Source organism: Equus asinus, chromosome 28 (assembly GCF_041296235.1).
Source record: "Equus asinus isolate D_3611 breed Donkey chromosome 28, EquAss-T2T_v2, whole genome shotgun sequence".
Classification (NCBI taxonomy): domain Eukaryota; kingdom Metazoa; phylum Chordata; class Mammalia; order Perissodactyla; family Equidae; genus Equus; species Equus asinus.
In genome coordinates this window covers 46,663,054-46,683,215 of record NC_091817.1, presented here as the reverse complement: position 1 = coordinate 46,683,215, position 20,162 = coordinate 46,663,054, and the positions used below count along the sequence as shown (strand labels likewise).

The 20,162-nt window shown below is 54.2% G+C and overlaps 1 protein-coding gene across 3 annotated transcripts; it reads right to left on the bottom strand.

The window, feature by feature from the left end:
- Positions 1-341: 341 nt before the first annotated feature.
- Positions 342-19,419, bottom strand: KLHL36 (kelch like family member 36). 3 transcript variants are annotated; one of them, XM_070500294.1, is made up of 6 exons: positions 18,501-19,419; positions 18,037-18,366; positions 16,040-16,199; positions 10,498-11,571; positions 8,268-8,425; positions 342-5,729 (listed from the first exon to the last, which is right to left on the bottom strand). In XM_070500294.1, the coding sequence occupies exons 1-6, from the start codon at positions 18,941-18,943 to the stop codon at positions 5,174-5,176; spliced, it is 2,721 nt and encodes a 906-aa protein (XP_070356395.1). In that variant the 5' UTR covers positions 18,944-19,419; the 3' UTR covers positions 342-5,173. The 3 variants fall into 3 exon arrangements, with proteins under 3 accessions (XP_070356395.1, XP_070356396.1, XP_014695639.1); XM_070500295.1 differs by having other exon boundaries at positions 16,040-16,118; positions 18,501-19,417; XM_014840153.3 differs by lacking the exon at positions 18,501-19,419 and having other exon boundaries at positions 16,040-16,118; positions 18,037-18,379.
- Positions 19,420-20,162: the final 743 nt, after the last annotated feature.

Here is a 20,162-nt window from a genome sequence, read left to right as displayed (position 1 = left end):
CAGATAATAAATTCCTGGTCATAAGCTGTGTTTCCTCTGGTTTCTATTTTTTTTTTCCCCCAAGCAAATTACCCCAGTGGACACAAATTGCGGCAAACAGTTTCATTTCAGGTCACAGGACTCAGTGCTGTGATCAAGGATCTGAATGAAATTCCTGGCAAAATACAGTAATTAGAAGCACAATGAAAGCAGACTTGAAACGGCCCAGCCTCTCACAACACCAACAGGCAGGCTGGTTAATTTCCAAATGATATTTGGGTTCCACATGCCAGGGGCTCTTTTTCATTCGGGCAGAGAAAATAGGACTGAAGATCACGACAATAACCACACAAGACTCGGAGTGTCATTATAAAATGAAATATCCCCTAGCAGGCAAATCATTTTAATGTGTTTCAAGAACTGAATACTCTGTGTGGAATTAAAAACAAAGAAAAAAAAATCAACGTGCAGAAAATTAATTAAAAAGAGGTAAGACATAGAAAAGCTTCGAGTGCCATAAAATTACAAATACAAAAGCAACAAATTAAATACACACAGGTACAGTTACAGATTTCAGTAACATTAGTAGCCGGCACATACCCACTGAATTATGTCATTGTCAAATATCTTACTAATTTTCAAAGGGGGCTGGTGGTGACAATGAACTTATTGATCCAGGGACTTGACTTTTCCCTCCATTGCAAGCAAACCTGTAAAGACGGCTTCAAGTAACTTTGAAAAAATGGAGTTCCTTTTTTCAAAGAAAACTGACATAAAAGTGTTTACCCCATCTGCCCCCCTCCACCAGCAAAATGTGTACATTCATTCAACTCTTTTAACTAAGGCAACCAAAAGACAATTTCTTGAGACCCCAAATGACCTCAGAAGCTACAGATTCCATCCACGTAAGAAAAAAAGGAAAGAACAGAAGAGGACAAGCTCCAGAGCTGAGGACAATGATTCCATAAACAGCAGGTCAGTTCACTGTTACAGCTTTTGTGGATTTCATGTTAAAATGTCTTTAAAAGAAGGGGTGGACGGGAGAGGCTCAGGACCCCAGCCATGCCCTGGGTCAAGAAAGGACCCACATGAGAAAGGTGGTATGTGGATCAGTTCTCAGGGATCTTCTTGACCCTGTGCACACTGCTGAGGTAGGAGCTTCGGAAGAATGGCAGACCATCTTAAGGGAGTCAGTGTCCTCATGGCAAATCAGTGCCCTCTTGCTCAGTTGGGGGCCTAAGATGGTCCCAGTCAGCGGCCACGTGGGACCTTACAAAACGCAAGCGTTGTGTCAGATTGCAGCCACGGAGGAGAGCAAGATCCAAGATAGCCACACGAGGTGGCCGAGATCCTGGTGCTGACCACAGGACATTTGCTGTCTAGTGCAAGCTCAAGGGGGTTGGGGGTAGGGGGTGAGGTGGAAAACCCCAGCAGACAACCTACAAAATTGTCATTAGTAAATGTATCAAAAAGTATCAAAACATTTCAAAAAACTTTAAAAACTGCCAGGCTTGGCAGACGCACAGGGCAGGATCTCTGAGTCGCCGTGGAGCTGCCCTGTCCCTCCAGAGGCTCGTCCTGGAGGCTGGGCCCCCACCCCTGCCCTCCTGGGAAGACACTCAGAATCCAGAGACGGTGAGGATGTCCAGGCAGGCCACGGTCAGAACTGCCCCTCCAGGTTTGGGAACAGCCATCTGAGATTGGAGCCAAGAGCCTGTGAGGCGCTCGCTGCTCAGGCTGGTGCTGCCCGCACGCCACGGAGGACCAGGGTCAAGATGAAGGCTGACAATGCTACAAGGGCGGCAGGTGTGGGAGGGTCCCCTCACTTCCCACATTGCTGCAGACCACCGAAAGCTCACTGCTGGCTTAGCGACCAGGTACTTCGAACCACAGGTCAACTCACCTGAACTCATGGGGTGGGACCCTGGACCTGAGGAGGGGCTCCGCTCCGCTTTGGTGTTTGGGTTCCCACTGACACTGACACCCCTTAGGGTCGGCTTCTGGGGCTCCTACTGCATCACCGTGAGGTCACCTTATCAGCCAGGGGCCGGGGGGCACTGAGAGTATAAATACACACATGAGGTTTCCTGCTCAGATCAAGAACTAGAAGTCCTTCCGGGAGGTCTTTCCAGAATGCCAGAATGTTAAAAACACCGTTTGGGCCCCATGTACCAGCAGGCTGCAAAGACAATCTCTGCGTATCTCGCACAGCAGAAAGACCACTGGGAGTAGCAAGGGCTCTTCAGCTTTTCTCTCTCCTTCCCTTCTGTCCTTTTGTTTTATGTCTTAAGCAAACTGGGTTCCGACCTGGGGGATGACCAAACCCAAAATGTACAACCAACAGGAAGTTAAAACTCTAATTCTTTAAAAGTGAGAAAAAACCCAAAACCTGAATAAAAGCCCGCCATGCTTATTTGCAAAGATTAAAAGAACGACGCGGATGTTCTCAAAGTTCAAGCAGGACAGCTGGGAGCCCTGCCAGTTGCACACTGCCACGGCCCGGGCTTGCGGCACTTTGCTTTGAAGCCACACCATCGTGATTCTCCAGTTCAGACGGCCACCTGCCTAAGTGCATCCCCAAGCTCTGGCCATCTGAGTTAAAAGCCACTTTCTTCCTTTCTTAGTTGGACTGCACAGCGGAGTGATTTCCACCTTAAAAACACGGATAGCAAAAAGCTGCCATGGGACCCCCTCTGTGCTTTCCTGCGACCAGGCAGACACTCCCCATTGGTCATGGTGTTCCTTCCCGTCGACCCCAACAAGCTGGGAAACCTTTCTGAGCACAATGGAGCCACCAGTTTTTGGAAACTGGTTCACAAGCGGAAACTTACTTATCCACCCTGCCTCTAAAGGAACCCTCCCAACCCCGAGAATATCAGATTCTAAGCCAAGTGGATCATGAGCTGCCTTCCCAGCGGCAGGAGAGACATCACAAAATATTAGGGGCGGGACATCGTACATAACTCACGAGGCACAAGAAAACCAGCACAGAGGCCAGCACCGCACCCTTTTCCTGGGACGCACCGTGGTCGTCAAAAATAAAACAGTTGGCTTAGGCTGAAAATTGATGGCTGTCCTCTCAAGGTCCAAGCCATCTCTCTCCCCACAGCACGCACAGCGCCGTCCTATGCGCTCCTCCCCACCTGCCCCTGGATTCTGGCTGAACGACCACCTCTTTGTTCTTGACCCGGGCTGAGCTGAGAAGAGACCACACAGGTTCCATGCCTCATAACGGGTCTTCAAGTGACGAAACCTTTCCTGCAACAAGAAGGGGGCAAGCCATCTCAAAGTTGGTGGAAGTTCTGCAAAACACGCTTTGTGGAGGGCAGGACCAGGTGTGAGACAAAGAAGCGTTCCAGGTGGAGACGCTGGGTCGATGGAAAGTTCATAGTTAATGCAGGACTTCTCAGAGCCTTGAACACACACAAGCGTTGGGGAGCTCTGAGAAGAGCGTACAGTTTTTTGGTTCTAGTGCGTGCCTTGCAGAACCTCTCAACAGTCTGTAAGCCTCTAGGGACTTCCATATGCAGGGAGCTAGCTAAATGCGCAGACGGCTCACCCAGCTCGCACTGGAGGGCAATACTGTGGGTACCGAAGCTTTCGACACCCAAGTCGCTCCGAGGTTTCCTGGTTACTATAGAAACAGGCCAATCTAAAACACAGTAAACCTTGAAGGAAAAAGAAAGGAAGTACAGTGAAGAGACAAAAAAAGAAACTAAGTTAACGGGTTCTAGTATCAATGCTAATAAATCCTGAATTGTCCTCATCTCTGTACTCAGACCTCAGCCAAGGCACAGAGCAATAACGTCCCCCTCGGCTCACGGGTACCGCCCATCTCACCCTCTCCTCCTGTCACCCTCCTGTCACACAGTGGCTCGGGCAGGAGTCCCCATGCTCCTTCCAGGGCACGCTCTCAATGCCTGCTCCGGTAACTGCGGAATCAGCGCTGGGCGGCTGCGCATCTCAGGAGCTGAACGTAGTTCAACAGCTTATAAGACTGAAGGGGCCTGACCCCTGGGAGGGGGAGTCTGGCGAGTATTTCATCTACCCCTGTCGCTTAATGAATGAGCAAACAGCTCGAGACTCGTCACAGAATTTGCCCAGCTGCACAGACTACTTCACGTCTGAGACCAGGATCCGTCGCTTCGGCTCGGGGAGACGCTCACAGCCCCTTAGGCATCAACACCTGCTCATTCGTGCAGGAGCTTTCAATGGTTTCTCAGAGCTGCAGTCACAGAAAAGAAGGGCAAATGCTAGGGTGCTCCCTTTTCCTTTCCTGAGAAATAAATGCAGATTTGGTGGGGGTGGTGCTCAAGGATGTCGGTAATAAAAGAAACGGTGGATTCAGAAAAAAAAAAGAGACAAAGTAAAAAAAAAAAGCACAAATCACAGAATAATGTTTATAAAAAGCTTCAGGGCTTTTTTCCTTCCCTCCTTGATTACCTATACCCTTTTAGAATTCGGGAAGATCACTAACCAGGGAAAGGGGGACTATTCAGAAACAAGGAGCGGGAACACGCCCCTGGTGAGAAGTCCTGGGCCAGCCTGTCCAGCGAGCTGGTGACCCTTGGTCACTCACTCACCCTCTCAGAGTCTCTGTGTTGCACTCATAGAATGAATGCGCTTGACCTCGCAGCGGTTCCCAGAGGCGGCTGCTGCTCAGCCCTTCCAGGAACACGTTAAAACACAATTTCCAGGCACCCCCCATGCGACACCCCTTCGCTCCGGGTAGTTTTAGACGTGATCATTCTGAGATGGGGCCCAAGAATCTGTATTTTTAAAAGCTCAGCCAGGTTTGGGGAGGCAAGGACTAGAGGGTCCAAAACGTCCCACCGAAGCCTCTGGTTTCACCACGAAAATTTCGGCGTGACCCCTGTGTGCCAGCTACTCTCCGGGGGACGGCTGGGGGCACCCACGGGGACTCGTAATGTGGCAAGAAGGCTGCACAGACAGAAGGGGACAGCTCCTGCCTGGGCCCAGGTTTAACTACTCGAGCAAGATAATATGTAAAGTTATATAGAAGATTTAATCGGTTACTGTGATATCATAGAAATACCAAGAATCATAAAAGTAAAAAAAGCTGCTAAGAAGTACGGGGCGGTTCCAGGGTTCTACGAAGGCGCTGCTGGTCTACAGACACTCTGGGAGCCGGCGGTGGGGACGAGGTCGGGGTCGCGGCCAGGCGCAGGCGGGGTCACTGGCCCCGGTCCTGGGGCCTCTTGCCCTTGCCCTTCTTCTTCTTGTCCTCCAGCCGCGGCTTCAGGGCGCACACGCAGGCCGACACGCCGGCGATGGCCTTGGGCAGGTCGGTGCCTCGGCTCCACCTGTCCTTCTCGCGGTCGTACACCTGCACCGTCTTGGAGAAGGCCGTGTTCTCCCAGCTGTAGCCGCCCAGGATGTAGATGCGGCCCTCCCACACGGCCACGCCCGACTCGCTGTTGGCGTGCAGCAGCGGCGCCACGCGGGTCCACTGGTTGCACTGCGGGCTGTAGGCCTCGACGCCCAGCACGTCGAAGCGTTCCATGGACTCGATGCTGTCGTCGCTGCCCCCGATGGAGTAGATGCTGTCCTCCAGGCTGCACATGCTGTGCCAGCCGCGCGCCGTGGTCATGGGCCGCCGCTCCTCCCACACGTCCGTCCGGTGGTCGTAGCACAGCAGGTTCTTGCGGTAGGGGCCGATCTGGTAGTCGTGGCCCCCCGAGATGTACACAAAGTCTTTGTAGATGGTGCCCGCGTGGCCGTACGTGAACCTGCGGAGAGACAGACAGACGGATGGACGGACGGAGACGGAGAGGGAGCTCAGCGCCTTGCCGGGCTGAACCTCCACGAGCTGGGGCCTCTGTCTTCTCCTCTACAAAATGGGGACAACCTGCCCGTGGGGGGGGAAGGCGGGGGCAGTGAGGATTTGAGAGTATAACACAGGGAGCAGGGACCCCGTGCACACGTCACAGAAGGCAGCTGTCGCTGGACAGGAAGAAGCAGGCAGACCGCTGGGTGAGAACCCCAGCTCGGCCCCTCTGTTTCCCCATCTGAGAAGAGCGGATAAGGGGCCGCCCCGTGGCCGAGTGGTTAAGTTTGTGCGCTCCGCCTTCGGTGGCCCAGGGTTTTGCCAGTTCAGATCCTGGGCGCGGACATGGCACCATTCATCAAGCCACATTGAGGTGGCGTCCCACATGCCACAACTAGAAGGACCCACAGCTACAAATGTGCAACTATGTACTGGGGGGGTTGGGGGAGACGAAGCAAGGAAAAAAAAATACTGAAAAAAAAAAAAAGAAGAGCAGATAATCACAAGACTGTGATCCTTCCTGTAAAAACTGAAAACAACAACGTGCTATCAAGGCACAAATATGGACCCGATCAGATTACACACCTGACGGGGAAGGGAAATCGAGTGCAATTCCAACTACGTGACATTTGGGAAAAGTCGAGATGATGGGGACAGTAACGGACCAGCGGCTGCCAGCGGTTGGGACTACGGTGGGCAGGGAGGAGTGCGCAGAACACACGGAATTCTTACAGTGGGGAAACTATTCTGTCCGCTACCGTGATGGGAGACACAGGACATTATACATTTGTCGAAACCACGGAATGTACAACACAGAAGGAACCCTAAAGCACACCGTGGGCCTTAGTTAATGACAGTGTGTCAACTCTGGGGCATCAGTTGGAACAAATGTATTGCGCTATGCACTATGGCAAGATGTCAAAAATAGAGAATGTGTGTGCTTGGGGGAGAGGGCACGTGGGAACTCTGTACTTTCCGCTCAATTTTCTGTACACCTAGAATTGCTCTAAGAAATGAAGCCTCTATAAAGACAAAGAAGAAAAACACAAAACGAAGCATGAAGGTGAAACAAAAAGGGAACAACGTCACAAAATTCAGGACAGCGGCTCCCGGCAGGAGGCAGGTGGATGGGAGAGAAAGGATTGGGGTGACCCAGCGTCGGAGAGACGGGAGCACCGCTCAGCGTCCTGGCTCCCAGGCTGGGCTGTGGGTTCACGGCGGTCCCGTTATACAAACAGGTCAATGAATGAACAAAGTGTAAGTCAATGAAATAAATGTGGGGCCTGCATGCAGTAAGGAGGACAGCCTCGTGGATTATGTTTATTCCAACTCTGTACACCGAAGGCCCACTGAGAAAGAAAAAGCAGTAATCAGGTGGTTGCAGGCTTAGAGGTGCACGAAGCACACAGCAGCCCACAGAGACAACGGCAGCAGACGCTCTCAGCACTGTTATCAGGCCTCACTTCTTCCTCTGTAAAACGGGACAGTAAATAAAGCCCCTAACCCTACGGAGACCACACGACCTGCCCTGTTCATCCTGGCTTGGACGATAAATTAGACAGGCGCCAACCTCCACCCCACAGGTTACTGAGATGTCCAGGGACTCGTCACATGAAGCACCCGGCCTGGAGGTGGCAGGTAGTAATCAGCAGCTACGATCATGGATGTCAGATTGTCTGATCACAGGTGCCCGGTGTTACTCCCCGGGCGTCTGGGGACCTCCATCAAAGTGACAGGGGCCTGGAGGAGCTGGGGTTCACACCCAAAGGCTTACCCCCTACAGTCTCCTAACTCCCAGGGACAAAGTCCCCGAGATGCCTGAACACGCTTGACACGAGCCTGGTTCAGAAAGGGCGCTTTGCAGCTTCATCGACAGGGAGCCGGTGAAACGGAGGGCATGCCCTTTCTGCTAAACCTGTGCTGTAATCAGTGCTCAACAAACGCACGCCTCAACGCCGGGAGACTGAAGAGAATGAGGAGGGCCCGGAGGCCTGGAGCATCTCCTGGGCGCTGGGTGCTGTGTGGGGACGCCTAAGTGGTCCGTCCTTCCTCCTGACAACCCTTGGGGCAGGGGATCTCAGCGTGCCTGCTTTACAGACGAGGAACAGAGAGAGCGGGGTGAAGACGCATGCTGGTGTCAGAGATCTGGTACTGATGCCTCCACCTCTCTGAACAAACTCCTGCCCAAACTCAGAGAGATTTCAGGTGAAGCCCTCAGTGTCTGAACTTCATACTCCCTGAGACTCAGGAAGCAAACCGACTTGGAAACTGAGGGACGCTTGCCTAGTGGCAGAGCTGACACGTGCACCCAGACGGCCCAGAACAGGAGCCCTGATGTGTCACCAGCAGACCCTCCGCCCCTCGGGGTCTCCCGACCGCTATTTACAAGCGGGGAGATTCTTTCCGGAATTGGAGGCCGGGCCATCCAGGAGGTGACGCGCACTGAACCGTAACCCAAGTTGCCATGTTTGAAGAGTCCGCCACAAAACGCCCCAATCACCTTGGCAGGCCGGCCACGTAGGACCAGGAGTCGGTCTTGGGGCTGTAAGTCTCAACCGAAGAGAGAGCTCCATTCTCGTTCCGGCCCCCGACGGCCACCAGCATGTCGTCCACGGAGGCCAGGTAGAAATCCACGCGGCGCTGGTTCATGGAGGCCACCTGCGGAGGCGAGACACTCGTACCTTCCCTTCCCCATCCCGGACAGCGTCAACATCTGCACCGAGTCCCCAGAGGTGCTCTAGGGGACACGCGGCCCGGGAAGGCCAGGCGGTGGTTGGGTGAGTTTGGGGGAAGGGAGTCAAACTGGAAGAAAGAGGGGTTTCTCAGGTGGGACTTCTCAGAGCCCCCAAGAACCCCTCCGACATCGCAAACTCCCAAGAGAGGGATGGAGAACATGGTTCCCCAAACTTGTTTGGCCACGTGGCCGACCTTGTGGACTCAAATTCTGCAGGACACACAGTCAGTTCACAATTGCTGATTTCGTGGTTTCCTGGAATAAAAATTCATCTTTCCTCTCGCCGCGCCCCCTCCCCCGTTCAGATATTTTTTAAATTAACACTGATTGCCAGCTGTGTTAACAGGCAGAAGGTGGCACTCAACGGGAAATTAAAAAGCAGAAGAGTCAACTCTTTTTTTAAATAACCCAAGCAGAACACACAAACGGAGTCCCAAGGGAGACCCTACATTCAGGCTGCCACTGCTACAAAAACTTTGGAGGATGGGCTCCAAGGCTGGGAGCCTCTTCCTGGTGGCAAGAGGGGCACCGTGGTGGGTAGTTTTAGATTTTTTTTTTTTTGAGGAAGATTAGCCCTGAGCTAACTGCTGCCAATCCTCCTCTTCTTGCTGAGGAAGACTGGCCCTGAGCTAACATCCATGCCCATCTTCCTCTACTTTATACGTGGGACGTCTGCCACAGCATGGCTTTTGCCAAGTGGTGCCGTGTCTGTACCCGGGATCCGAACCGGTGAACCCCGGGCCGCTGAGAAGTGGAACGTGCGCACTTAACTGCTGCGCCACCGGGCTGGCCCCTAGTTTTAGATTTTTCAGAATAAAACTGAAAGGTCATTGGAATCTGTTCTGAGTTTTGAGCTCAGAAAAACACCGAGTTAAGTAAAAACACTGAGGTGTAAATATAAAGACTGAGACCGGGGCCGGCCCCGTGGCCGAGGTTAAGTTCACATGCTCCACTTTGTCAGCCCAGGGTTTCACTGGTTCGGATCTTGGGCGCAGACCTGGCACCGCCACCAGGCCACGCTGAGGTGGCATCCCACATGCCACAACTAGAAGGACCTACAACTAGAATATACAAGTATGCACTGGGGGGCTTTGGGGAGAAGAAGAAGAAAAAAAATAATAAAGTAACACTTTCATTAAAAAAAAAAGAAGACTGAGACCAGCTTTCGTGGGTGGGGGCCTGGAGAGGTGTCCGTGGGAGAAGGGAACGCCTTCCCTACCCAGGTGCTTGCCACTCAAAGTGAGCTACAATCCCCCTGACACTGGAAGGTCAATGTCCCCCAACCCATTTGCAGAAGGCGAAGCTGAAATTCAGAGAGGGCAAGGAACCAGTCTGAAATCCCCAGCGATTCAGCCAAGTTGGGATGTGAAGTCAAGTCTAACACGAAGACCCACACTCTTCCCAGAATTAGGCCGCCACACTGGCCAGAGGGCCATAATTCCTACCGGGCGTGAACATCGTAGCTTCCTTAACTAGCTCCAAACCTTTCCAAAAGAGGAGCTTGGCGGAGATTCTAAGACGGGAAGATTGTTGGAAGTGTGGGTCAAATCTCTAGACGGGAGCTATCCATTATGGTAGTCACTAGTCTCGTGTGGCCATTTACACTCTAGTGTAAACTAGTTAAAAATGAAATAAAATAGAAAATTCCGTCCCACTGGCCACATTTCAAGGGCTCAATCACCACATCTGGCTGGTGGCTACTGTACTGGGCAGTGCACACGTAGAATATTTCTATTGGCGCAGAAAGTTCTATTGGAGAGCGCTGCTCTGGACAACGGCTGACCCTGCAGGAGGCAGACGGCCAGCCCTCACGGCCCCGAGCCAGGGTCTGGGTGCGGGGGAGGGTGGGAATTACATGGCTCATCGGTTTATCGTCACATCTCGTTCAGAAGCGGGACCCCAATTCAAGGTCTGAGAGAAGGGAGGGGCAGTCGAGGCTTGGTTAAGGAGATGGAAAGCCCTCAAGAGTAAAGAAATAATCTGGCTTTAGTCTCACCTTGATCCACTGTTTACAGCGGGGGTCATACCTATAAAGAAGATTGGACGCTGCATCCCCTCCGTTGTCCCGTGAGAAGCTGCCACCGGCGATGAAGATGAACCCCCCCAGCACGGCGACACAGTGGTGGCTCCGCCGGGCCGGCAGGGGCGTCTCCTTGACCCACTGCTCGCTCTTGGCGTCCAGGTAGCAGGTGTCGTCGCTGAGCTCCAGACACCGCTCCGAGACCTCGCCGCCCACAAACAGCAGGCGCTCCTCGTTGGTGCGGAGCGCCGTGCGCTTGGTCTGCATGACCGGCTGGGCCGCCAGGCTGTTGTGGTAGCGCACGGCCTCCTCGATGAAGCCCTCGCAGTTGGCCTCCCGCGGCAGCAGCGAGCACACGGCCGGCTTGACGCGGTGCAGCAGGTCGTTCTTGGGGATGAGCGGGAAGTGGATGTTCTCCAGCACCTGGTAGGCGTGCGCCTCGCGCTCGGGCTGCTGCGTGAGCCACTGCAGGGCGGCCTGCAGGAGGTCGTGCTCGCACTCGCGCTGCACCTCGCTGCTGCTCAGGTACACGCACAGCTTCTGCATGGAGATGTTCTGCAGGAAGTCGGGCGTGAAGGACAGCGTGCCGAAGTGGCTCAGGATGAAGCCGTCGATGAAGGCGTCGAGCCGCTTGAGGCTGTAGATGGAGGCCAGCTCCTGGAGGTACAGGTAGTTGTCCTCGCTCACCTCCTGCTCCAGGTACTGGCAGCAGAAGTCCACCACGGTCCAGATCTGCAGCAGGTGGGCCGTCTCCAGGATGTAGTCGATGTTGCCGCCGTCCAGGGCCAGCTCCCCGCCGTACAGGAAGTCCACCACGGCCTTGAGGCCGATGTAGGACGCGCCGATCAGCTCCACCTCCTTCTGGAAAGCCTCGCGCATGCCAATGGTGAACATGGAGTTGAAGTAGTCACTGCACACGGCCAGCAGGTTGCGGTGCGCCGGCACACGCTGCTCGTCGGCCACCAGGACGATGTCGCAGAACAGGCCGCGGAGGCGCTGCTCGTTCAGCCGCTGCAGCACGGTGCTCGAGTGGTCGGCCCAGCGGTACACCTGCGGCAGAGAGTGCACGTCAGGGCTCTGTGGGCACCGGGCTGCGGAGGGGAGCACGCCCACCCGCCCCACGGCCATGGGTCCTGGAACCAATGCGCATCACGACTGGCATTTAAATACAGTGGAACGAAAGAGAACAGGAGATGAAATCTCAGTGCATCGCAGGAAATTAGGGTGTTTCTCTGTGTGTGTATGTATCGCAGGTTCCCTTCCTTCCTTATCAACACAATTCCTAAAAACTTTCTCTCTTTCCCTCTCTCTTCTCCTTCCTTCCTTCTCTATAAATAGAATTCCTAAGTTTTCTTTCTTCCCCCCCTCCCCCTCTATCTTTCTTATTGTGGGTCACGAGCGAACAGGTTTGAAAAATGCTGGGGGAGAAGCTGCTTGGGGCAGAGCCTCCCAGGTCGGACAGACTCTGGGTTTGAATCCCAGATCTGCCACCTACGAGCTGGACGGTCTGGGGTAAGTGGTGAGAATTCCTCGGCTCACAAGTGGGGCTGAGGGTATTTACCACTCCGGTTCAAGGAGTTAATGAGACAGGACGTGGCAATGAGCTGGAGAAACGTTAGCTGTTGTGATCGTCGGTGCCCACCGAGGCTGGTGCTGAGGAGACGGCTTTCTCAGTGTCTTAGAAAGCGCTTGGCACATGGTCATGCTACAGAGACCTCATTTCTACTGATCGGTCGAGGGATGTGGCAGGTCCCGAAGACTCAGCAATGTATCCAGACTAAGGTGCTCTGGGCATCCGTCTTTCAGAAAGGTGGCTTCACCAGCCACCACCAGGGCTAAAGGAAATAGCTTCAATGTCAAAGGCAGGAAGGCCATCTCTTCTCGGGGGCGTACATGTACCGTGCGCCATGCTGTGCACTCTTTCCTTCGAGCAGCACAAAAACCTTCCACGGGAACGCCTGTTATTATGTTATTATTAATATCATCTTTTAGGTTTGTTAATAGTCGCTTTATGTACTTGGTGCTTCTGTGTTGGGTGCATAGACGAAAACTGAGGTTCGGAGACTAATAGTGACGGAGGGGCAGGGCTGAGATGTGAACACAGGTCTGATTCCAGACCCAAACCTTTAGTCACCATGCTCCCCTGGAATCAACAAGTCAATCAATACGAATAATTAATCCGAACTAAACTCAATAAATTCAGGTTGGCAGACATTCACGGAGTGCTACACGCCCGCCACGTGCTTTTGAGGATATGCAGACACGTCAGACCGAGACGACAGTTTCTAAGTCTCGGAGGACTAGTCACGCATGAGGCATTGAGGAAACCGCACACCGCTTTATTCATTCGCCAGAAAATCGGAAAATTCAACAGAGGGAAAAACAGACCATTCAGAACTGTCAGCAAGCAGCTGGTCTACGTGGGGGCGACTGAGGGAAAGGGCCGGCCAGGCGTTAAGGCTGAAAAGCAGAAATGGAGGAAGGGAAGAGGGAGTGAGGGCCTGGTTAGCAGGTGGGAGCAGCTGTGCGACTGGCTTACGAGTCCCGCAATTCTTACAGGTGACTTCTCAACATGCGTCCTACAGGTGTGGCTTTCATCTCTTTCTTCCCCTCCAGATGTGCTCTTCACTGCCTCCGACATGTTTGTAAGCGGGGGACTGTATTCCCCTGCGCTCCTGCCTCGGCCGGCCAATTCCAACGTCAGTCGTTCCGTCTGTATTACAGGCGCGGGCGACGTCCTCATGAGGACACCAGATGTGACCTGAAGCTTCCTTCCCTCCCAAGTTGGGAGAGCCAGGCTCTGTGCTCCTCCATCACAGGGTGGCTCCTCACAGGCCCACTCATGGGCATCTCCATCTGTTCTGGTTACTCACAGAGAGAGCCAGGCCGGCTGGTTTTGGTTTCTAATTAAGCAGGGATGGTCTGGGCTCCGACACACACTGGCTCGGAGGTCCTCTCGGGTGTGGACTGAAGGAAGGGAACTAAAAAGCACCACAGCACCCCTAGAGTGATAGGAAAGGCTTAGTGTCCTGGGAGAAGCAGGTGAGGGGCGTCAGGTGGGCTGTCTGCCCACCCTGGGCCCCCGGTTGTCTCTAAGCTGGTGTGTGTGTCGGTACTATACACTTAAAGGGGGGGCACGTATGACCCCAGCCTGCGGAGTAAAAAGGGAAAGAAGCCCGGGGGCAGGGACCAGGGAAAGCCTCAGACAACAGCTGCCGAGGGAGCCATCTGCTCCCGTGAGGCAGGGCAGAGAAAAAGCCTGCCGCTGTTTCTAAAACTGGGTCTCCATGCTAAGCAGGCACGTTCCATTTTTTACCGGGGTCTCGGGCAAGCCCGTTTCTGGTTATTTGATAGTTGTAGCCAGAGAGATGAGAACTTTCAAAAAGCAGACAAGTGTGAGTTCCCGATTTTAAAGGGACGTCAGTAATGGAGTGGCAGCACTTCTCATAACTGAGAAGCCCCGATCCCCAACATTCTCTGATGGTATTAACCCTGTTCATTCCCGCATTTCCTATTTTGGTGCCTTACTCAGAGGCAAGGTGGCTGAAGACGCGCAGGGACTCAGGTGCCAACCCTGGACAGGAGGCGGCAGGTTCTGGGGTATTTCATGTGAAAAAAGAATGCAGCATCAAAATGGATCAACCCATCTTAGAACCGATGAACCAACAGGGGCCGTCACACAATGGAAGACTCCATCGCACTGAGAAGGAACAAGTTCCCACCACGGGTGGCAAGTGGGGTGGAGCTCAGAAGCGCAATGAGGAGTGACAGGAGCAGGTACCACGCTCTGAGTCCATTTACAGCAAGTTTAGGGCAGCAAAGCTCTGGTGCTGGAAGCGGGGAGAATGGCTCTCTTGACTGGAGGGGTTGGTAATGCTCTTTAATTTATTTGGGTGCTGGCTACATGGAAAATAAGGGTACACTTATGATTTGGGCACTTTTTTAATATAAAAAGTTAGGAATTGGGGCTGGCCTGGTGGCATAATGGTTAATTCAGCGGCCTGGGGTTTGTGAGTTCGGATCCCAGCCACAGACTGACACACCACTCATCAAGCCATGCTGTGGCAGCATCCCACATCCAAAAAACAGAGGAAGACTGGCAACATATGTTAGCTCAGGGCCAATCTTCCTCAGCAAAAAAAAAAAAAAAAGAAAGAAAGAAAGAAAAAAGGGAAATGTTTGGAACCTAAATATAATCAGCCAAGGGAGAGAGCACCCTATTCCTAAAACCTTTGATTCAGAAAGAAACAAGTGCAGTATCTGGCTGTAAGGGACAAAGATTTCTAGTGCTATCGAACTTAGAAAGCTACACTGTCTCTGCAGGCAAGCTCTGAAACAAAGCCCCTTTGAGACGGCAGCAAGACCTCTGCGGGCCTTCACGGCGGATAAAGCTGGGCTTGGCAAGAGCCTCCTCAGTGACTAGAATGGAAACAGGAGACCGTTTCTCAGGAGAACCAAGCTCTCCTGAAAATCACATCCCATTTCTCTTTCATGCACATCTGTAGAATCCCATTCTCTCTTTTTTTTTCCCTCAAATCTACAGGCTGCTCACAACCCCCTTCATCTAAAGTGGTATTTTTCAATCTTCTTTTCCAATCCTCTTTTAAGATATTTTTTCCTAATAGCCCCTCATGAACTTTTAACACCACATATGTTCTGTATGTCTGGGCAAGTACCTATGTACAGCGTGCTTTAGACATAAAGAGAGTAAAATTCTTTCTGCACCCCCACGAACCAGCATCACCCCCCTGGGGGCAATATCGGCCCCATTGAGAATGCATGATCTAAGGTAAGCATAAAATTTAATCTCGAAAAGGGGCCAATTTTAAAGAAAACAGGGTGTTACTAATATTTATAAAGAGACAGGTGTAAACGGGGACCACTCCGCGATTCGGTCCCCCGATCCTTATCTATAGCAGCTTCAGGGACAGACGCTGCTCTGAGTCCCCCGAGGTGTAGGTTTCCAGCGCCCGCTCTCAGATTTTAATTTAGCAGGTCCGGGGTGGCGCCCGGCAGACGTATTTCTAATGAGACAGCTCCTCCACACCTTCTCTCAGGGAGCTTCTGATGCAGCCAGTGCGACACAGGCTGGTAGCCTGGCCCTGGGGAACCCACCCTTGCTGGCTCTCAGGGTCCCAGAAAGTAAGGACTCTGGGCCTCTAACACCCAGGGACACAACGTATCACCCCCGCCATAAGGTCAGGCGCTGGCTGCTCAACGGACACATCCTTGGAGCTTTGGAGCCCCCAAGTGTGGACGGAAATCCCACGGCCTTTATCCCGCCCCATCACCTCTTGGGGTTGAGGCGCAGAATAAACGAGCCAAGCTGTGTCTCTACCCTCCCTTGCGCCCCAGCTCTCTCTGACTCCTGGCCCGATGTCTATCTCTTCTCATCATTAAGGAGACTAACAGCGCCACCAAGAACACAAAATCGGCCAGCACGTGAAGAATGAGCTCATCAGAAAAACGTCACACGTCCGAGGCAACATGCACAGGGGGTGGGCGACCACACACAGACCTTTGAAGACTCGCTGATCTTGTATGGCCGAGACACTCGCGTCTGCCGGCTTCCCTCCATCGCGAAAGGGGCTGCAGCCCTGCGACAAGAAGACGGTTTCTGATTATGCAGTAACAACTCGCGGTCATTCATTAATTGCAGGCTCTGCTGGCAGATGTCACTGACAACAAGAGCAAAAACAGTCACATGAAGGAAAAGAGGGAGGGAAACCAGCATACGACAAAGAACTCTTCTGCACTGTGAGTTGAAAACATCAAGTCGTTAGAATCAGAACATTTAACAAGTGTTCCTCTGTCACCTAAAAGCCGACCTCATGTCTCTTAGCCCACCTCCTACAAATACCTACTTTTTGATGCTTGATCTCAACGAGGCCTTTGGGCCAGATCAAGGTTCTAAGGACGATGGTTATCATTTCAGAGCCCAGACTGCAACCCTGGATCCAAGCTAAAGGACCCTCACGAGCTAGCCCCACAGGCTGATGTCACTGATCCCATTTTACAGATGAGGATGTTGAGCTCAAGGACACAAAGCTGGCCAGTGGCCAGGAATCAAAGCTGGGCCCCTCACCGTGATGCTCTGCTGCTGGGGGGCCCAGTCTTCTTTGAGACTATCTTACTTTCTAAATACCATGATGAAGGGAAGGATGTGGTGCACTGATGTCTACCCAGTACAGAACGTTCTAGACAAACGGCACTGTCTGAAGGGCTTTCCTGTGTCTTAACTGACTTAATCCCCACAACAACTCCATGAGGCCAGCACTATCATCATCCTGTTTACGGAGGAGGAAGCTGACAGCCGCGAGGGGAAGTAACTTGCCCAGCGTCCCCTAGTTAGGAAGACGCGGCAGCGCTGGGATTCCAACCCCGGGTGGCTTCTGCGCTCTCGACCCCTCGGCTTGTCTGCCCGGCCTTAAAAATAAAAAAGCCCGCAGGCAGGAAACCTCTGATGGGTTTTACGCCCCATCTGGAATATTTGGTATAAACTTGAACAAACATGTTACCCTTTCTAGACCTCACGGTGGCATCTATGCAATGGGCTGGTGTATCAGATGTTAAGCTTTCTTCCGGCTTTCAAATGCCAAGCATCAAGTCAGGCTGTGGGGGAGCACACAGAGGAAGGTCGAGGCCAGCAACAGGGGCACAAGTCATATCCTGGGACTGCAGGTTTAAGGAGGAATGTCCCACCCCCTAGCTGAGATCAGAAGATCAATTTGTTACCTATTGAACAAACAGGCTTTGCTAATAAGGAACAACGTGACAAAAAGTCATTACTGTTTCAAAACTGGAGACAGCATTCCCACGGGAGCAATAAATTCGGGCACACTCCATCCTGTCCAGCTCCCGGGGGAAGGAAGGGACAACTAGATTTCTCTTGACAAACTAGCAACTTTGTGACAAAGACCAGTTGTACCCCAGCCCTGTCCCAAGTGCCCCCTCGGGGAAGGGAAGGAAAACAGCATTCATGCCCTGCCTGCTGCACAGCCCTGACGTCCTTGCTTCCCCTTCACCCTCTGAGACAGGTGCCACCATCACTTCTGACACCCGGGCTCCGGCGGCAGAGGGGCCCACCCAAGGTCACACAACAGCGAGCAGCTGGCCCCTCTCTCCACCCCCGCGGGCAGCCAGCCAGGGCTCAGTCGGCCCTCGGGGCTCAAGGCTGTCTTTTCTAGGCCAAGATTTCTAGAGAGAGTTTTCTCTGGCGGAGGCGCCCTTTTGTCTCCGGGCAAGTGGTTTGGGGCCGAGTTCCACGGGAGTGTTGGGCGTCAGCTGCCTCCTGTGCTGCCCGGGAGCAGGTGAGGGGGTCACGGCCATCCCCAGGGCCTGTGCGCGGAAAGAGTCTTTGAGTAAACGCGGGAACCGAGGCCGCGTCCGGACAGGAGGGTCCCCAGAGAGCTCCTCTCCTCCTCCTCCCCCAGGCTTCGACCCCGAACCCGCCCGAGCTCCGCGCTCGGGGAAACACAACGGTGCCCAGACGGACACGGGGCCCGCAGCACTCACCCGTCCCGGGGCTGGCCGGCTGGGTCTCCGGAGACGCCGCTGTCGCTCGCTCGGACCCGGCAGCCCCTGGCGGAACCGCCGGCGCAACGGCCGCCGGGCAGCTCGAGACGGCGGCGAGGAGCGGCGGGGGCTGCGCCCGGACACCTCCCCTGGCCGCGCGGGCACCTGCGGGGCGGCTCGGAGGGACGCGGCCGGACGCTCGGGGCAAGCTGGCGCCCGGAGAGCGCGCGGGGGCCCAGGGCGCGGAGGCCCACCTGCAGGGCGCGCGGGGGCCCGGGGCGCGGAGGCCCACCTGCAGGGCGCGCGGGGGCCCGGGGCGCGGAGGCCCACCTGCAGGGCGCGCGGGGGGTCCCGGGCGGGGGCGCGGAGGCCCACCTGCACGGCGCGCGGGGGCCCGGGGCGCGGAGGCCCACCTGCAGGGCGTGCGGGGGTCCCGGGCGCGGGGCCGGGGCGCGGAGGCCCACCTGCAGGGCGCGCTAGCGGCGCGGCGCTGGGGGCCCCGGCGGAGGGGCCGGACGGGCGCGGCGGGTAGGGCGGCGGGGCGCGGGCGCCGGGGCCCCGGGGCCGGCCGGGTGCGCGGCCATGGCTCCGCCAGGAAGTGCGAGGCCGAGGGCGGAGGCGCGCGCGGCCAATGGCGGCGGCCGGGAGGCGGGGGCTCCGTGGCGCCGGGGCGGGGCCTGCGCCTTGCGGGCCGAGGGGCGCAGGGTGAACCCCGTCGGCTCGCGCCCCACGACGGCCCCGTCCCGCCCGGCAGGGGCATGCCCCAGCGCGCATCGCCAAGTACCTGCTGGTGTCTCCCGCCGTCCCAGGCGCGGCGACACAGCGTGGACGGACAGGCAAGGTCCCGGCCGAGGGGACGGACAAGCTTGCGGGGACCTGAGTCCTGGGAGGGGCATCGCCATGGCATCTTCGCTCCCTCACCTCCTTCCAGTCTTAGCTCGATCGGGCCCTGCGTTCACCCCACGGTGAGGCCTTCACAGACCCCTCTATTTAAACTCACATCCCTTCTCTCTTCACCCCACTTCCTGCTTTACGCTTCACAGTAGCTCTTGCCACTGTCTAATACTCTAAATAATTTATGCATTTGGTTTACTGTCTCCGCTCCCCCACTAGAAACCCTCCAGGGCAGGGTTTATTGTCGGTTTTATTCCTGGCTGGGCCCTCAGGGCTGGCACACAATAGGCGTTCATTAAATATTTGTGGAATGAATGAATTTAACCTTCACCCATCAGTCTATCCATTGTCAAACTTATCTCATGCTATAAGATGGATGGACCTTGAAAACATGCTGAATGAAAGAAGCCAGACACAAAAAGACACATAGTATATGATTCCATTCATATGAAGTGTCCAGAATAGGCAGATCCATAGAGACAGAAAGCAGATTGTGGTTGCCAGGGGCCAGGGGAAGAGGGGGATTGGGGGTATGTGGCTGTTAAAGAATAAGGGATTTCTTTTGGGGGTGGTGAAAACGTCCTGAAATTAGATAGTATTGATGATTGCATAACACAGTGAATATACTAAAAATCAATGGATTGTGCCATTTAAAAGGGCCGGCCCCGTGGCCGAGTGGTTAAGTTTGCGTGCCCCACTTCGGTGGCCCAGGGTTTCGCCGGTTCGGATCCTGGGCGGGGACATGGCACCGCTCATCAGGCCACGCTGAGGCGGCGTCCCACAGGCCACAACTAGAAGGACCCACAACTAGAATATACAACTACGTACTGGGGGGCTTTGGGGAGAAGAAGAAAGAAGAAGATTGGCAACAGATGTCAGCTCAGGTGCCAGTCTTAAAAAGAAATGAATAAAATAAAAGGGTGAATTGATAGTATGTGAATTATATCTCAATAAAGCTGTTTCAACATCAAAACCAAATAAAAAACTTCTCTCTCTCCTGTTTTTCTAGTCTCTGTCTCCTCTGGAAAGGAGTCAGAGCATCTTTCAAGGTTGCGTAAGCAGGGCTAGACGCAACCCCTGAAGGTGGGCCAGAAGAGAAGGCAAAATAGGGGTGGGGAGTCAGCATGACCAGGCGCATCCTCAAGGCCTTTCTATGTTCTTCTGTTCTAGACACAACACTCCACTTGGGCCCCTTCCGTCAGGTCGTGGCCCCTGAGCAGCCTGGTCCCGGC